General features: G+C 41.8%; 1 protein-coding gene across 1 annotated transcript in view; it reads right to left on the bottom strand.

Moving 5' to 3' along the window:
* The window catches only part of THSD7B (thrombospondin type 1 domain containing 7B), a 909,478-nt gene that overhangs the window by 385,205 nt on the left and 504,903 nt on the right, over positions 1-19,370 (bottom strand). The window contains exon 10 of the mRNA XM_049711955.1: positions 17,583-17,698. Within this exon, the coding sequence (XP_049567912.1) occupies positions 17,583-17,698 (116 nt within the window). The remainder of the gene's footprint in view (positions 1-17,582; positions 17,699-19,370) is intronic.

The following is a 19,370-nucleotide window of genomic DNA, read 5'->3' as shown; positions in this document are numbered from 1 at the left end:
CACTTGTCTTTTCTTTTTGCCAGTGTGTGAGGGAATGACGGGGACTTATTTTCCCCTCAACCTGACCCCTTTTCATTTTAGCAGATGAAATGTCTAGAGGCTGCCTGCCACAGGGCTACCTAATGTGTTCCACTCCGTCAGCATTAAGACTAAACTACACTGCAACGCCATATTGCACTGTATCCAGGCAGGCTTTTGGGGGGCACAGATGTCATCTAAGATACAAGCTCAAGATGTTGCTATCATTATTAGGCATGGACCCAGATTTATATATTAGAAAAATACTTTTAGGTAAATACATGCTGCCCTATCCCGTTAATGCTTTACGCTTTCATGGGCATGAAAGGATGATATTCATGCCCAGTATTGTGCTGACAGCTAAAGGACAGAAGGGTTTCCAGGTCAAGCTCATGTTTCATAGCATAGTAAGAACATAACTCAGGGGCACAAACTTCAGAGGCTTCAGAGATAGAAACTTCAGCTAGAAACTTCAGAACCTCAGATCCTCCAAACTTTTTACAAAAGTGAAATGTATCACTTGGCCATTTGCTGTATGGATGGAGTCTGCTATGTTGTAAATGCGCCATCGCTCGTGATGGCTCAACCACATAAATCCTGGTTTCTGCAACTTTTTGCAACACCCTTTCCAGGATGTGTCTACATGTAAAAATTAATTTACCTGAAATGTAACCTGTGGGGAGTCAATCACACATTAATATCAGTTATGATAGTAAACTTTTTGGTTTGGGAATCATGGTAAAACAAGTTAAAGAAAAATAAGTGTGAAGGCAAACCGACTGAAATAAAGTTTTTCATTCAACTATAAATATTAACACTAATTATCCCTTTTATGCATGAGGTACATGCTATCACCCGTCTTGCTGTTTTGTTTTGCAGTGTCAACCTAAAGTCACTACGTTTCGAAATTCCTTTTTTGGCTAAGTGTTGATGGAATAACAACACTAACTTTAGAATCAGGGAATCTAGAATCCCAGGTTTGTGAACTTGGGAAAATTACTTATCTCCTGGTGTCACAAAGGGAAATAATTAGAATACCTTCTTTGGGACTTTGAAGAAGAAGAATTAGATAAAGCGATGGATGTAAAGGTGTTAGTTCAGCGTTTGGCATCCGGTAAGTACATAAAATTGTTAATTGGTAGACAGGTTAGTGTGGTAGACAGGTTAGTGTGGAGGATAGGGTAAGTGCATTTCCTCTCCCTCTTCATCTATATAACCCCTCAGCTTTCTTTGAGACCCAACAGAGGATCATCTCTTTCAAGTCTTTCCCACCCAACCCTCACCCAAGGGGCCCTCCCGCCATGCTTCCTTCCCTCTGCTTCTACAAAATCTGCGCTGTATCCTATTGTCTTCTTGCCTCTTTCTGCCTCCAAACAGTAAGCCTCCTCAGGTCTTGTTGTAGCATGTAAAACCTGGTAGACAACTAATGAATGATTGCTGAATAAATAAAAGGATGAATAAGTGGCGGTCATGTCTGCATGAACATATAAACATCGACCAAATATTTATTTTCTTAAAAGGGAAGTTGGAGATATTAGTTTCTACCCATAAGGCAGAGAACATGTCTGGAGAAACTCTGCTGGCATAGGAAAAAACAGATTGCTGGAGAAGTCTGTTTTTTAATTTATTTGAAAATGCTTATCTTTTTAAATTTTGGAAATTTTCAAACATATTAAGTACACCCAATGTATCCATCCATCAGCGGCAATAATTACATGCCAAGCTTGTTTCATCTATACCCCTACCCGCTCATTCACACCCAAATTATTTCAGAGAACATTCTGACATCATATAATTTCATCTGTAAAGATTTCAGGATAGATTTATAAAAGATAAGGGCTCTTTTATAAACAAAGCCATAGGAACACTATCATACATAGAAATATTAATACCAATTACCCTAAAATACTTATAAACACCCAACTGTCATTGAGCTGCAATTTGGGTCCCGTTGTTAACTGGGCTACAATTGGCTGATATGTCCTATAGGAGCCTCCTTCTTTTCTTTTTGTTTCCTTTGCAATTCTCTTTGAAATGAGTTAAAAATATTTTATGAATGCATTGTTTAAAAATTGGACATTAAGGAAAAATTTTGGAGTACTGGCTTTTGGGAAAATTTCTCCATTGCTGATGGTAAGAGCCTGGCTTTTAATGGATGTCATAAATCAGGGAACAAGAGACAAAGCCTGTGGCCAGAGTATTCTCCCCTACACACACACACACACACACACACACACACACACACATACACGTGCGCGCGCACAAAAAGCCTGAATCCCTTAGTGTGTGGACTGGGAAATCACCTGTTTTGACAGAGAGAAAAGTGGGGTGCTTGTCTGTCTTGGCCTTGGTTCTAGAAGGAATAGGAAAACAAAGAAGTCACCCAGAGATTTGCTAATCAGATGCCTACAGTTAATATGCGTGTGGAGCTGGAATTTTCACTGTTCTCTCTGGAAGCAGAATACGTAAGACATAACTGTTCATAAGGTGTTCTGGATTATTCTGGAAGTGGAATACTGAAATCCTCTAGGGAGGAGATACTGCTCTAGAAATTGAGAATACAGCACAAGAAAAACATTATTCCTGTACTCATAGACTTCACGTTCTAGTGGAGGGAGACAAATACAAAGTAAGTGCCACATGTTTAGTGTTTCATACGGCAATTAAATGATGTGCAAAAAGCCAAAAGACAAAACAGAACAAAGCAAAATGTAGAAGGGAGTGCTGGGGAGTGTGTGTGTCAGGGGGCAATTTTAAACTTAAAAGCCTCAACGAAAGGGAATGTTTGAGCTGGAACATGAAGGAGGTTGCGGGGGCGTCATCTGTATAATATGTAAGGAAAGAGAAGTCTAGGCGGAATAAATAATATTTGCAAAGGCCCAGAGTCAAATTCCAGAAAGAGCAAGGGAGACAAGAGCGGCTAGATCACTGGGTATACTGGGGTGTAAAGGGAAGATAGAAAAGGTCAGTGCCTCTACATGGGAAAAGAAATTGGATTCTTATCTAATATCATACATAAAATGAATTATTGGGCTCCCCTGGTGGCACAGTGGTTGGGAGCCCGCCTGCCGATGCAGGGGACACGGGTTCGTGCCCCGGTCCGGGAGGATCCCACATGCCGCGGAGCGGCTGGACCCGTGAGCCATGGCCGCCGGGCCTGCGCGTCCGGAGCCTGTGCTCCGCAGCGGGAGGGGCCGCAGCAGTGAGAGGCCCGCGTACCGCAAAAAAAAAAAAAAAAAAAAAAAGAATTATTACAGACATATGTAAAATTTTCCAAAGGTAAAGATAGGGAAAAACTTTATGTCTTTGGGATAGGAAAAAATATCTTAAAACACAAAAATGAAAATCATAAAGTAAATGATTGGTAAATTTAACTGCGTTGAAATTAAGTATTTCTGCTCACTGAATGACAAACCGTACCCTGAATGGTAATATGCGCATTACACGGAACCAAGTAAGCTTCGTTCTCCAGAATACAATCTCCAAAATAATAAGAAAAAAGACCCAAGCACTTACCATGTTTCATTCACTTGCCAAGTGTTTTACGTGAATCAACTCAATCCTCGTAACAACCCTAAACCACAGTTACTCTCATCATGCCCATTTTTCAGGTCAGAGAACGGAGGCACCGAGAGGTTTGGTACCTTGTCCAAGGTGCCAGTAAAGTGATAGAGAGAAGACGTGAAACCCAAGCGGTCTGGGTCCTGAGCCTGTGTTCTTGCCTGCTTTGCTTTGCTGTCACCCTCCCCCACTTCGTTGCAAATCCCTCTGCCCCTTCAACATTCTCAGCCACCTGCAAGAATTGCAATCCAATACAACGGTAATCCAATAATCTGGGTTAATGTCATAGTCACGGGGTATGACAACTGTTCCCAGGAATCAAAACTCCAAGTCAGTTAGGATCCTTGGCCCCTAGAGGAAGCCTATGAGCGCCAGGACCAGCATCATGGGCATATCATCCGTGCGGGTTCACACGGGCTCAGTGGGGCTCTTGGTTTAATGCTCTCCCGCAGCTAAAAAGTGCTAGTAATTTTTGAGCAAGGCACTCACGTTTTCGTTTTGCACTGGGCCCTGCAAATGATATTGCTGGTCCCTGCTAAGAACAGATGATGGTAATGTGGTGAATTAGTGAGAACCTCTCTGTCTTTGGGCTCATTATCCTCCTTGGAAGTACATACTCAGAGAGGTGACTAGGAAGGGTTTGCTCCATCCTGGAGTTGACAGTTGCTTACTGTGTGTTTCTCTCTTAGCACTGAAATATCTCGAGCCAGAAAGGATTTACATAATAATCCAGTTACATGAACTCCACAGGATGGGCGAAGAACTCAGTACACACCGGGTCATGAAGACATGCTATAAAACAATGTTGAGTTATGGAAATTTATATGCTTACCTACACATTTTATTTTTATTCAAGAAAACAGATTCTCCTCATTTCTTGGCCAGATAATTGAATAGCCTCATACTTTTCCCAATGGTTTCCAATGCTGTTTAACTTCATTATTTTCTGTACTATTTTTTTTCCCTAAAACACGAGTCTGATTTTATCACACCCATGCTTAAAATTTAACTTGTCTATCAGAATTCCAGGTTATGTCCATACTTCTAAGAAAGGCACCAATCTCTTCATGAGCTGGCTCCCGCATGTCTCTCTAGCCCTATTTCTTATCACTCTCCCATATGAACTATGCAACTGAAGCATCACAAGCTACCTGTAACTCATTTAATTAAAATGGATTTTCATGCTGCCAAGCCTCTTCACACACATCCCCTCTTCTATCTTTAAGATACTTGTAGTCCATGTTAACCTGGAAACTCCTGATCTACCAAATCTTGTCTCCTCTAACCACTTAGCTAAAGCAAGACACCCTCCTCCTGGCTACTTAATACCCTGTGCTCATTCTTCTTATAAAAGAATATGTTTACATACTTGAATCCCCTAATAAAAAGCCCCCCGATTAAAGTAACCTCATCTTATTCATCTTAATGCTACTAGCAGTTGGCACAAAACTTGGTATAGTCAGCCCTATGCAAAGCTTCCCTGAATGAATGATACCTTCATCCATTATCATTCATTCAATAACCCTTTAGGCACTTACTTTGTGGCAGCGTTTCAGTGTTTCTAAACAGTGAACAAGACAAAGAGCTTATGAGTTTCTAAACAGTGAACAAGACAAAGAGTTTACGTGTTTCTAAACAGTGAACAAGACATAGAGCTTATGTTCTAGCTGGGACACTGGGCAGAGCAGTGAGGAAACTAACACGGGGTGATGAACAAGAAAGAGAAGGGGAAGAAGGTGATTTCTAAGGTAGTCAGACAAAGACTCTCTGAGATATGGCATTTGAACTGAAAACAAAGCGTTGATCAAAAGGCACCCATGCTAAAGGCTGGGAGAAGAACACTTTAGGGAGAAGGAATAGCAAATGAAAGTCTGAGCAAGCTAGAACAAGCTTGGTCAGAAAGGAGGCCAGGGAATTCCCTGGTGGTCCAGTGGTTAGGACTGCACGCTTTCACTGCTGAGGGTCCGGGTTCAATCCCTAGTTGAGGAACTAAGATCCGACAAGCTGCACGGCACGGCCAAAAAAAAATTTTTTTTTAAAAAGAAAGGAGGCGAGCATAACCACAGGAATTTAAACAGTGGAAGGTAGGGCTTGAGTTCACAAAGTCGCCTATTAGAAAGAGACGGTGAGGGCGGGGCCTCCTGATGATTTCGACCATGTGAGGGGAGGTCCACTTCCACAGCCCTCATCATCCCTGGACCCTCCCTACCTCCCGTACTTACGTCTCCTTTGGGAAGGATAAGTGTCCCCTAAATCATGACTTTGCGAGAAAGAAGTGTACAGACGGCTCTTCTTTCCCTCGCCTTCTCTTTCTTCGGGATACATCTGCTCGGAGGATGCACGTATTCGGATCTGTTTTTAACCAGGCTCATTCAAGTTTTTAGGTGTCCAGCAGGGGCTGTGATCTGGTAGTTAAGCCTGTCTAATTCTTTTTTTTTTCTTTCTTTTTTTTTTTTTTTGCGGTACGCAGGCCTCTCACTGTTGTGGCCTCTCCCATTGCAGAGCACAGGCTCCGGACGCGCAGGCTCAGTGGCCATGGCTCATGGGCCCAGCCGCTCCGCGGCATGTGGGATCTTCCCGGACCGGGGCACGAACCTGCGTCCCCTGCATCGGCAGGCGGACTCTCAACCACTGCGCCACCAGGGAAGCCCAAGTCTGTCTAATTCTAGGGTTGAGAATGAGCTAATATTTTGATCTCCCTCTGCTTTGACGAACTCAATTGTCACTGAATTTGGGAGGTGGGAAATAGGTGAGAAAAGATAGACACCCCCCCTCAAAGTCTAAAACCCCATGTGAGCTTGTTGGTCACGTAAAATGTTATTTCATGTTCCATGCAATGTAATACAATATATATTTACCAAACTCTATTATTGTCCTGCTAGAAGAGTGTGTCTCTCTCTCTTTCTCCCTCTCTCATTTTCTCCTCACACATATGTGCGCACACACACACACACACACACACACACACCACTAAGTATCTTCTGTTTATAAAATTAACAATTTTTGTGGCTTGAGCTTGAGTACTCACAAATCCTACAATTTACCCAAGGAAGGCAAAGTATGAATCAGAGGACAACGTGGGTATTCTCAACTGAGCAACTATTGCTGAGGTAGCCTCTTCACATAGGATAAGAAAACCCTAGGGAGCAAGCTGACTTATAAAATCTGTAGTTCCAAGTTGACATATTAAGATCACAACATTTAACTCTAACTCTAGGCTTTGTTTTAGTAATACAAATTAAATCATTCATAAATCTACCACCAGGAGTCAAAAACCAATGAGTCAAAACCTCCTGAAACCACGCTTTCATTGAAAGTCATCTTAAAATTGGACCAAAGCCAAGGAAGTGAAAAATAATTAATTCATTCTTTTTAATTGTAGAAAACTATTTAATAAACTGAAAGTAGCACTCCAGCTAAAGCAAAACTAATTTATTCTATTTCTTTGTAGAAAGTACACTGAAAGTCTAAAAATAAACTTCTAATTAGAATGGGTACCTTGATTTCTAAAAGGCAACTCACTCACCTCTATAGGGAAATAAGGATTACATTGTGTTGCATTGTATTGTCTGAAGAGAATTCTAGAGATATGAGAAAGAAACCAGACGGAAGTAAAAACATTTTGACAACAAAGAGCATTCACATTCAAGGAAACAGAGACTTTTGCTAACCATAAACCATTATGAACATCATGTAAGCCACAGGATTTATTTATGGTAATGTAGCTTGACTGTTGAATGAAGAGAAATAGTGTTTGAAAGCAACTTTTAGATGCAGACTAGAAGGCATAACAGTGGATTCCAGGTGTAAAAGACAGAACCTCATGCATCAAATCTACATTCGATTCTTTTGTTTGCTTTTTTATTGATTTGATTTTGTTTGGTATGTTAGCTTTTTTTTTTTTTTTTTTTTTTACAGTACGCGGACCTCTCACTGCTGTGGCCTCTCCCGTTGCAGAGCATAAGCTCCGGACACGCAGGCTCAGCGGCCATGGCTCACGGGCCCAGCCTCTCCGCGGCACGTGGGATCCTCCCGGACCGGGGCACAAACCTGTGTCCCCTGCATCGGCAGGCGGACTCTCAACCACTGTGCCACCAGGGAAGCCCCGCTTTTTTTTTAAAGACAGCCAAGACAACACTGTTTACGATAGACAATGGATAGGAACAATAGCATACGTATTTTGATATGAATTCAAAGTACACGGAGACTCCATATTTTGTTTGTTTGAAGTAAACTTTCTGGCTCAGATCACGCCCAGGGTGAGTGCCTTCTCCCTCCTCCCAGTTTCTGTTCTACATGAAGCTGTCATTCGAGTGCATTTATAACCCCTGGAGCTTCATTTTCCTTTTCTAGATTTCTACTTAATTTACGACAGCTCTCTTCCTGAGCTGAAGCTTTGAAGTGAAAAGAGGATGATGTTTGTGGTGGAAGCAGGCGGGCAGGTTCTGCACTCCTCTGCCTATATATAGTTCAGCACTGAGAGGGATGGACAGAAACCTAAGGAAGTGAAGGGAGTCAGGGTCTGAGTTCTCTCCCAAAGGGCTGAGCATGGGTGTCCTGGAGAGGCTGGTCTCAGCGGTGAACAATCAGTGTCCCTATCGGTTCCTGCTGCCTTCCAGCGCCACTGTCCCCTTCCCCTTCTAGATGCCTCCTGACCTGAAGGGGGCTGATGAATCCACGGGCTGCTGCGTGATTGAAGGACCAATCTGATACAAACTGGGCCATCAGACTCTCTTACTTGGTAAGCCGAATAAAGACCCTGAAGGGAAGGAAGCTTCTGTGGGTGCTGGGTTCTTGACTTCCCCGGTGTTTTGTAGAGTAAGGACTAGAGAGCCATTCTTGGGCTCTATAACTGCTACTTATGCGAGTAGAGATTCAAAGGAAGCGTGTTAGAAGGGGCAGGACAGCAGGTATACACAGAGAAGCAGAGATGGAAGAATCACACTGATTCTGACAGTTGAAGAGAGAACCCTCAGCTCCTGTTTGCATTTCTAGTTATTATATGTCCATAAATTTTCTTTTTCTTATTTTCGGACATCTGTGAGATTTCCTGTTCTAACTTCCCAATAAGCCTCTTTTTACTTACTGTAGATTGGAAAGCTTCACAGAAAAACCTTTGATTCTTGAAAACCAAAATAGACTTGATTAGAACAATATTGTAGAGGGAAGTTACATCTTTTTTAAAGACTCCATTGGCTCATAGTTAAATTAAATATTTCTACAGGTCAGTGGTCCTCAGAGGTTAATGTTTCTTAAAATGACTAAGGCAGTTGGTTTGAAAATGCTGATTTGGAGGTCCCAATCCTGACTTCAAAATCAGAATCTCTTAGGGTTTTAACAAGCATTCCAGGTAATTCTGAGCTAGAATTCCATGGGCCACACTTTTAGAAACGTGTTCAAACTATTCTAAGTTTTATCCCTTAAACAGTCCAGGCCACTGAAAGACTGCACATGACCATAATTCTGCATTTCAACATTATACCCTTCAGTCATATATTAACAAGACTCTATGACTTTAATGCACTTCCTATAGACATATTGCCTCAGTTGATGACCTCAGTTAAAATGTGGAGTTCCAGTAGGAAATTACTTTTAGGAATTAGCAATCAAATAGCCTTTGCTTCCCTTAAGATACTCATATGACTTCATTGAAATATTAATAACCAAAAGAACAGACTGACTGCACAAAAGAATGACTGAATGAATGAGTGAGTGAATGAATGAATGAACACAAGGGATGGAATGTGTTTCCACTTTAACCACATTTGCCAGGAAACCAGAGACAGATTTGATTCCCGAAATCCCACATCTTCTATTGCCGCCATCATCACGTGTTACAAAAGATATTCAGTTGTAAAGGCAGATCACCTTTCCTTTTAGCAGTCTGTTAGGTTTTGCTTAAGCACGTACGTTCTAACTAGCATCCATTTATTTGACACAGATATACTGAATTCTATTCTGTTTTAAGTTTCTTATGAGGCATTTTGGGAAAGAAAACTGAAAACGGTTTAGCTCTCCAGGACTTCGTGTCTCTTCGGAGGGACCCAAAACACGTTTACCGAGAGTGAGAATGCAAGCCATTCAGACAGCGTTATGAGACTCAGGAGTGAGAAGTGGTTATTTCCGGCAGAAGGATCAGGGCAAGTTCTCTGGAGAAGGTAGGGCTTTACATCTGGTAAGACGGGCAATGAGTAGAAATGAGAAAGATACTCTAGGCAGAGTGGAATTCTGATTTTCCTTACTACCTTTTCTCACAGCTCCTTGAATCTCTGCAGAGCGCATACTATATTTTGTAACTGCATATTCATTTAGGCAATTATATATTCGATGCCTCCATCTTCTGTCACTAGACAGCACTTCTGTCACTAGACAGCATCTTCTGTCACTAGACACAGCAGAGGGCTGTGTGTGTTTTCCTCACCACTTTACACCTATACTTACAGTACTTAGCACAGCGTCTAGAACACAGTGATGGTTCAGCAAATATCTGCTACCGAATGAGTGGTTAAGAGCCTAGGCTTCCTCGTGCTTTTGCCATTTATTCGTTTTGCAATCTTGGGACCCATAGCTAAGCCTCTATGTCCTCCTATGTAAGATGGGGTCGTAATAGTCCTTTCCATATAGACATGAGGTAACAAATAGGACAATGTATGTCAATAAATTATAGCTATTATCACTTTGATAGGAAGAGGCAGTGATGTGAAGCAAAGTAGAAGTTACAGGCTTTTAGCAATAAGCGTTTGAACTTGCCTGGATTTTTTCCCCTGTAACTTTACAGGCTCACCAGGCAAAGCAGTGTAGCAAGTTTAATTTAAACTGGGTATTTGGACCTGGTCTTTGCTCCTGTTGGACGAGGTGGCCAGGAGGACTTCCCTTGAAGATCGCGTTCTTCTTTTATGGAATAGGACTAACAGAACGGCTGTTCCTTTATCACGAAACTGCCCTGATGGTCAATGAGAGAGCACACGTGAAAGCTCTGAGTGACAGATCTGTGCTGTACAGAGCCTGTGCCTCAGGTTTGAGAGCACCTGGCTCTGAATCCTTGAATTGCTAGTAAACAAGCAAGATGAGCTGTGCCTCTGTGAAAACAGGGCTTGTTGTGGCATGAAAACAGGCAGTCCCTCAGGTCAGAGAAATCTGGATTCCAACCCTGGCTCTAGATCTACCACCTGGGGCCACTGGAGGAAGTAAAGAAAAATCCCAGCTGGCGATACTGTGAACTCCAGGTCCCTGTAAATACACATCAATCTCTGGTCCAGAAAGAAGGGGGGCTAGAGGGTAGGAGGAAGAGTGTGGACTGAGAAGGCGACCCAGTCAGCTATTAAGTGGACTAACATTCGCTCTGAGCGAGGGGTGTAGGTAACGCCCATTAAGAGCCCCGCCCTCTGAGCAGCAGCTCCCCTCATAACCCAGTGGTGTTCTGAGTACCGGGGCTATGTAGCGATCTCTAGGCTTTAAATTATAGACTAAAGGGGGCACATCCTCCCCAATGGAGCCTATAAAAACAAAGGCACCTATACTCTGTGTATTGGGGTTGTGGCTTGGGATGTATATGTAAGATACACATCTTATTTTATTTAGTTTTTCAAAAACACTTGGGAATAGAAAACATCCAAAATTTATAGAGGTTGTAACTTAGATTTAAATTAAGTCACTTTCTCAAGGAAAGTCATTAGATGATTATATTGCCTTCAACACTATTTTGGGGGCTGGTGTTCCAGGACCCAAATCTTCATTACTCAAACACAATAGACTCTTCATTCTTTTTTTTTTTAAACAATTCCTAAGATTTTTAAAAATTAATTAATTTATTTATTTTTGGCTGCGTTGAGTCTTCGTTGCTGCACGTGGGCTTTCTCCAGTTGTGGCGAGTGGGGGCTACTCTTAGTTGCGATGTGCAGGCTTCTCATTACGGTGGCTTCTCTTGTTGCGGAGCACAGGCTCTAGGCGGGCAGGCTTCAGCAGTTGTGGCGTGCGGGCTCAGTAGTTGTGGCTTGCGGCCTCTAGAGTGCAGGCTCAGTAGTTGCGGTGCAGGGGCTTAGTTGTTCCGCGGCATGTGGTATCTTCCCGGACCAGGGCTCGAACCCGTGTCCCTGCACTGGCAGGCAGATTCTTAACCACTGCGCCACCAGGGAAGTCCCGACTCTTCATTCTTTGGGTATAAATTAGTACTCCATCCTCTATTTCCCAGGTGGAGAAAAGTATAGATGATGGGCCTTAGGGGGGAAGGAAGGGACCATATGCACTTGAAAGGAGTAAGTAAAGAGAGAGGCTGATGCTAGTATGCCTTTGAGTGGGAGAAAGGTGATTTTTGACCTATTTGACATTCTGAATGACCAATACCTTTTCCCCTAATTGGCCTGGACGCACTGAACACTCTGTTAATGCTTTGATTTCATCTAAATGGAAGCAAAATCTTTAGGAATTAGAGCTGGTAGTAGGACAGATATGGAGTTCATTTAGTCATTCATTCAACAACAATTACTAAACACCCATCATGTGCCTTCTAGATTTTATAATCTAAGAAAAATACAGACATGGAAACAAGTGCATTATACCAGCACATGGATGACTAGATAATGCAGGATAGCAACAAAATAAAAGACAAGTTCCCCAGTCTTAAGGAACTTACATCATCATCATCATCATCATCAAAATTGCTGCCACGTGTCCTATTCTCATTTAATCCTATGAATTGGGTGCCAATATTATCTCATTTTAGAAAGGAGAAAACTGAAACACAACAAAGTTTAAAGTGCATCTAATACGACTTGTACAGCAAAGATCGGATTTGAACCAAGGAAGTCTAACTTGAGGTGCCGTGTTCTTAACCACTAAATAGTACACCACCTGGACATTAAAAAAACATGACTGTCTTTGACACTGGAAACTCAAGACGTAACTCCAGGAGGTTTGATGCAGGAGCAAAGGATCCCACCAAATAAAGTTGCCTAGCAATTCCCAGCAGTAGTTTGCCTTCGGCCTTCCTATTACCAATGACACTGCTCGCTAGCAGGCCCCTTAGAGATGAAAGTTAAAGGAGCTCCCTCAGCCTTAAATTATTAAGACTGACAAATAATTAATCATTAGCTCCATGGTTTCTAGGAATTTACAGGAAGACCTATTTTGAATATGCCACATTTTATCTACTCAAGTGTCTAATAACTTTACCTCTTACATATTTTTCCCTTCCATGGAAGTGATATACACATCTGGGCATCATGACAAAATTAGCCACTGGCAGTAAAAAGGGGGATAACAGTAAAACAAGGGTGGCCATGAGCTGATGGTAATTTTTACTTGGTGACGGTTGCATTCTATTAATCAGTAATATTTTATATTAGCATTATATTAATTTATGTAGATGTCTGAAATTTGTATTATTAAATGTTGAAAATATAAAGTGAGCTCCTTTAAAGGTAGCTTGAGAGAAATCTTGGAAAATCAGTACTGATTTGTGACTTTAAAGTAAAAACATTAAATGGGATAGTTATGAGATCAGTGGCCAAGATAATTAATTTCCAATACTACCCAAGCAAACAGTTATCAATGATAATTGATAAATGTATGTGAAGATACCCTGAAAGGATAAAGCACTAAATGAGCGTGCCTCATCCCTGCCCACGTATAAGAGTCACTTATGGTGAGTTTTAATACTGCAAACGTCCCTTCAACGTGAAGAGATTCTAACGTGGGATGAGGTGAGGCATCTGTGTATTGAAAAAAACTCCATGGGGCTACCTCTACAATGAACAAACTGTAGCTATTATTAGGTAAACGGTACTGAGTAGTTATGCAGGTATTTGCGTTATAGGCTGAAGGAAGAATAGAGAAATTAGTAAGAACATCACCAAAGAATGGTTCTTGACCATTTGGCTAATTTTTTGCTGGGACTTAAAATTTGGAGAGTCCACAGGAGTGCCACAGCTTGATAGTTATTTGATTTGCTTCGAAGAATGTGGGACCACCATTCATCCTTTAAGGAGAGACTCAGATGAACAGGAACAAGAAGACAGGAAGCAAGGCTAGCCACTAGCTAGAGATTGTTCATGGCTTGAGAATACTTTTAAGTTGTAAGGATTTTTAGATCATGAACACAGCCAGAAGCAAATAAAACCTCATGGAACTCACCCATTACTAACACACAAATCACTCCTGGTACACTCTGCCCCTGGGAAACCACCTTGGCTTTCTGAGAGGTTTAGAGTGGATTTGGTTTGGGATTCACGTAATCAAGTGATTCTCTGGTCATACCAAAAACCTATTAAATGGTAATACCTTGGAGTAGGCCCCATGCATTGGGATATTTAAGAAATCTCTAGGTGATTCCGTTGTGCTGCCAAATTTAGGGACTAGGAGTATAAGCTCTTCTCCACTTTGATGACTCAACCTGAAACCACGGGTGCAAAAGAGTTCCCCCATCCTCATTAGTGGAGGTTGCCACCGACTCAGGCCCATCCTTCTCTTGATCTCTCAGCTTAGGTTAAGCCACTTCACTCCACCCCACACCCCAATCTACCTGTGTCCCCACCTGTGGGTCTGTCCCTAGTCCACTCTTTTCACTTTATGACTTTGACCATGTCATTGCCTTGCTAAAAAATGCCTAACCCCACCTCTACCTGGAGCTTTGTAATCAACATACAGGTTATCACCTTGGAGCTTGTAGAAAGGTCTAATTCCAGGTCCAGGTATACTGAATTAGAACTTACATTTTAATTAGATCCCCCAGGGACTTGTAAAAGCATTTCATTTTGACAAGTACTGCTTTAAAACACTATTTCCCAAAGTATCTTTTGAAGGATGTTCCCGAGAACAGAGAATCTACTGCCTGGATTCAAAACCACACTCTTCTCTCTCTTCACAGGACATCTGTCCATTCAAAAAATATTAATTGAGTGACAACTATAACTTTTACTATGCTGGGTTTAGAGGATCTAGTGGTGAAGATGACAGAAGTGGTCCCTGCACTTGTGGACGTACACTCTAGCAAAGGCAACAGGATGCTGTGGGATGACCTAGTTCGTAAGGTGCATGGGGAGGGTCTACTGCGGTCTAGGAGATGAACACAACGTTCCTGGGGAAAGGCTGCTATAGCAGGTCCCTGCTGATCCAGAGGTCGGAGGACCAAGAAGGAAGCGCAGCTGAACACAGCTCCAGCACCACACAGGGCAGGTGCAAAGGCTTGGAACGACGATAGAATTGCCTGCCCCATGCCTACCCCACACAAGGCACTGAGGGCTCTAAGTACTTTCCTTATATGTAGGTGTGGTTATTAACTCTGTTTCACAGATGAGGAAACTGAGGCACAGAGAGATTAAGTAATGCAGCCACTGTCACAGAGCTAAACTTGGGACTCAAAATCCTGGCCATCTGGCTCCAGCACCTCTGTTCTTAGCCATCATACTCTACCATGCTTGAGCCGGGCAGAATATGAGGCATTCAAGAAGCTGAAAAACAGGCTGTATGCCCAGAGTTCAAGTAGCCCTTGTTCACGGATCAATGATCCTTTTTTATCTTAAGGGAGGAAATACATCACCATTCAGTGGCAGCTTCTTACAACGCAAATTTTTGGAAACATCCCATAGTTATTGAGTCAGAATATCTAGTCATGGAGCTGAACATCTGCATTTAATAATGCTTCCAGGTGATTCAGAATCAATAAAGTTTGAGAACCATAGATTTAGTGGTACCATTTCCTCCTATAATCTCCTCCCTAACACCATCTCCCCTAATTAACCCATAGTTATTTAAAAAAACATTGGTCCCAAAGTATAAACTAAACACGAGGGTAAACAGTATTGAAGCGGAAAGCTGGAAGAAAACTGAAAACTGAATCAATGCTCCTCCCGGTTGCTGGCTGCCAGGCTGTGAAAAGAATTATCTAGGCTTAAACAGTTGGAGGTAAGAAGAGACCACCAAGGCTTAAAACTATTTTCATTACAATGCTAACCATTTAAATAACTAGTTGAATCCCTGGAAGTTGTAGTAAAATCTAAAATTGCTGGAAGAGCAATTCTTTCACATGCCCTATGATTCCTCCATCCTTAGGCAGCACTAGGAGAAGATGCTCATGCAGCAGAGAGAATTTTCTCGAATATAGAATGCATGCAATAGCAGTAGCTGAAGTAATCTCTGGCCACTGGGGCATATGGGCTCAACAGAACTAATATGCCTCCTTAAGTGTCAGGGGACCCTGACAGCTCTAACACCAATATCTGGCTGCCAGTAGGGTATTCTTTTTAATTCAGCCTTTTCCTTTCTTAAAACCATTTAACAGAAGAATTATGTTAATCTCTTATGAGGACGAAACTAAAAGAAATAGCTGAACTTCAATAAACCTCCATCATCATAGATTATTTTATCTTCTTGCATTTTCCCAGTGTTTATCTTTAAGAGCTTGAATGTTTTGCAGGTACATTACTATTAAAATTTCAAAAGCCAACCTGCTAGATGTTACCTTTCAAATGGTTCAGAATAGAGATCACAGCTTTTCTGTCCTACTCTGTCTGGAAATGACATTCCCCTGGCTACTCTACAAACCCTGTTTACCCAGATCAATCACTTTGAATTTTCATTTAAGAAAATAAGTTTTGGAGTACCTCTGGAAGAGACTGCTATCTCCACCCCTCAAAAGATCAGATAAATATTCCACCGTATTTTCAAAGCTCTTCTCTATGCCACACATTTAGTTCTGATTCTATCCATAAGCAAAGTTTACTGGATGCTACTCGGTTAACACTGACAAAGGACAGTTGAAATGGCAGTTAGAAAACCTTATGCAGGTGCCTCATCACGGAAATACAAGATACCGATGATGATCACCTCCAAGAGCTGTCATAACCCCCTTGCCAATCACTGAGAGGTGGTTTGAAGCGGCAGGCAGATCTGTGTCAATAGTGGCTATATTGTCATGCCACCGCCACGAAGATGTGGGAGTCAAAGAGCAACTGGGGGATCCTAGATGCACAGGGCCGGAATTTTCCGAGGAAAAGTGTTAGTAATCTCAATCTTTGTGGCAGGTTGTCTCTTCGCAGAACTGCATGCTTCCCTCTCCCTTCTTGCAGGAGGCTAGTGCAGAGATACAGTGAGAGCCAGGCCGTGCTTGAGAGGACGTGACAGGGAGGTGTGGATGAGACCCATTTTACTCTGAGCACTAGGGTCAATATTCTTCCATCCTTCCTTTTCCTGGATGTGCCTTTTCTTGCTATGGCAGTGGTATGAGCCATAGGACCAAGGCTAGGGTGTCAGACTAGGGGAAACGGACCAAGTTATGAAGTTTAGGTCTTAGGCCAGAACGGAACTTTGGGACTAGGAGTTTTGGGATCTCCACATGGACTAGCTCCATCACGGGACTGAAATAAGTGTAGGGGAAAAGACCTGTTCTAAGAAAGGCAGTAATTTTACAAAGGTTCTCCTGTGTGTTTATTAGGACTTAGCTATTAAGTATCCTGGATCACAGCACTCCAAATACACCCAGATGTATAAAACATCACCATCAAGAGTAAAGAAATAGCAATCATATATTGCCAATGTCTGTACCTGTTCAACACTTTTTAATGTATTGGCCCCTATTCTTCTATAGGCTTATATAATTTATCAGTGATGTGCATATAGCGTTTAAGGCCCTACATTCTAATGAAGATGCCTGGAGTCAGGCTTAAGCACACAGGAGCCACAAAGGAACTGTGATGGTATTCATGCTTTATAAGGAACCACGTTTGCATGGCTGTTCAAAATGCCACAACAGGGTTAATAGAAGATGAGGACCCCTACAACGCACATCTGTAAAACAATGGCATGTAATATGTTTTCCCTGACAAATCTTAATGGATCTGGAAATCCAAGACTTCATTTACAAATGTTACAAACTTTGCTCCCAGGGTGACACGCAAATGGAAAAGCAGGGAGCCCCCGTACCACCATCTCTCGCTTATTTAGCAGTGGGAGAGGCATTCAGGAGATCAGGAAGGAAAGAAAACGCTAAGAAAATAGCATCCACCTACCTGGTTGGCACAGCCTCGGGCAGGGCGTCCACTCACTGAAGGCGGTCACAAGACAGTCTTTTTTGCACGGGAGCAGGCAAGGGCGTACTGTTTCCGGCCGAGTAGATTCCGGACATCTGCCAATGTAAAGAGACCAGGTCAATATTTCCTGGAGAAGGTAAGTGGTTTAGCCTAGAACCATAGGATTTCAGAACTGAAAACACTGAGACCCTGTTGTTCCTTTTATAGACGTGGGAAGAAAGACCCAGGAGGAGAAGCTACTTGCCCAAGGGCTCAGAGCCAGAGGCAGAGCACAAAACAGACTTCATCTCTCTTGATCCAGAGACCAAAATAGTTTTCACTAGACCAGGAAAGGAATAACAATCGCTGAAACCAATGAAAGACAAATCCTAAGTGAATTTCTCCCCATTGCATGAATTCAAATAACATTTGATTTTTTTCAGAGTGGACAAATCTGATATATTTTTTGAAAAGTGTTTTATCCAGGGTAATACATCAATTCAGTGATATTGTACAAGGCAACATATGGATATACTGGGAAACAAAAAACAGTGAAGACCACTGAAAATAATATACATATTTGATAATTAACATGATTTTAGAATACTGAAGTATTGGCAGGTGTCTTTTTAGAACATGTAAATTGATGAGTTAGAATAAGCAAGACATGAGAATAGTACGTTTGTTTGCAAATAACAAACACACTAACAAGCATTGACAAGAGAAACATTTCAATTCTGCTATTTTGCTGATAACGTAATGTTCAGACTTGGGAGGAGAGTAGTCAGTGGATTCATAATCACTTGGAAGAACTAAAGTCTCAGAAAATGGCAAGCAAGTTTTTGTTTTTGTTTTTTTGCGGTATGCGGGCCTCTCGCTGCTGTGGCCTCTCCCGTTGTGGAGCACAGGCTCGCGACGCACAGGCTCAGCGGCCATGGCTCACGGGCCCAGCCGCTCCGCGGCACATGGGATCTTCCCGGATCGGGGCACGAACCCGCGTCCCCTACATCGGCAGGCGGACTCCCAACCACTGCGCCACCAGGGAAGCCCAAGTTTTTGTTTTTATTTGCATGCTTATCTGCTTATTTTTACGAGTGCAGGGGGCCAAAATCCACATTTATTATCTTATAAAACAGTGATATGCTAAGAGGAAAAACAGGAAAGCACTCTACAACTTATATTTGCATTTTAAAATTCTGTTTCCTATAAATTTCTTATAAAGTACAGAGATACAGTGTGTAAAAAGCCTGATAGCATGAACTTTGGTATTGGATAGTCAGTGGTGAGTGAAGTGCTTTTCCCACATTCTTTCATTTATTCCTAAGGACCGCAGTGAAAGGCATTATAATCTTCATTTTCAGATGATAAACTGAGGTGCTGAAAGAATAAGTAATGGATCCAAAATCACATGGATTAAATAAATTAAATTATTAGTAATTTAATAAATAAAGTATTGATTATCAATAAATTATTAGTGGCATTATTATTAATCATCCTTAATACACATAAAAAATTGTCTATCAAATAGATCAATTCAATGAACCTAAAAATAGAAAGAAAAAAGAGTGTCTTTAGAGGAAATAGCATTATTTAAAAAAGATAATCTGGTAAGGAAAATTTATGTCATACTTTAGTAGAACTAGCAAAAAACACTAAACTCATTCCCAAGTCCTTTGTTCGTACCCTGAAAGCTCCTAAAATTAAATTGAACTGCTATTTATTCTATCTCCTCTCCAATTTCTCCTGGTATCTAGCTGGAAATGAAAGTACAACGTGAGGAATGTCATT

Source organism: Orcinus orca, chromosome 7, assembly GCF_937001465.1.
Source record: "Orcinus orca chromosome 7, mOrcOrc1.1, whole genome shotgun sequence".
Taxonomy (NCBI): Eukaryota; Metazoa; Chordata; class Mammalia; order Artiodactyla; family Delphinidae; genus Orcinus; species Orcinus orca.
This window is presented reverse-complemented; position numbering and strand designations above follow the sequence as displayed.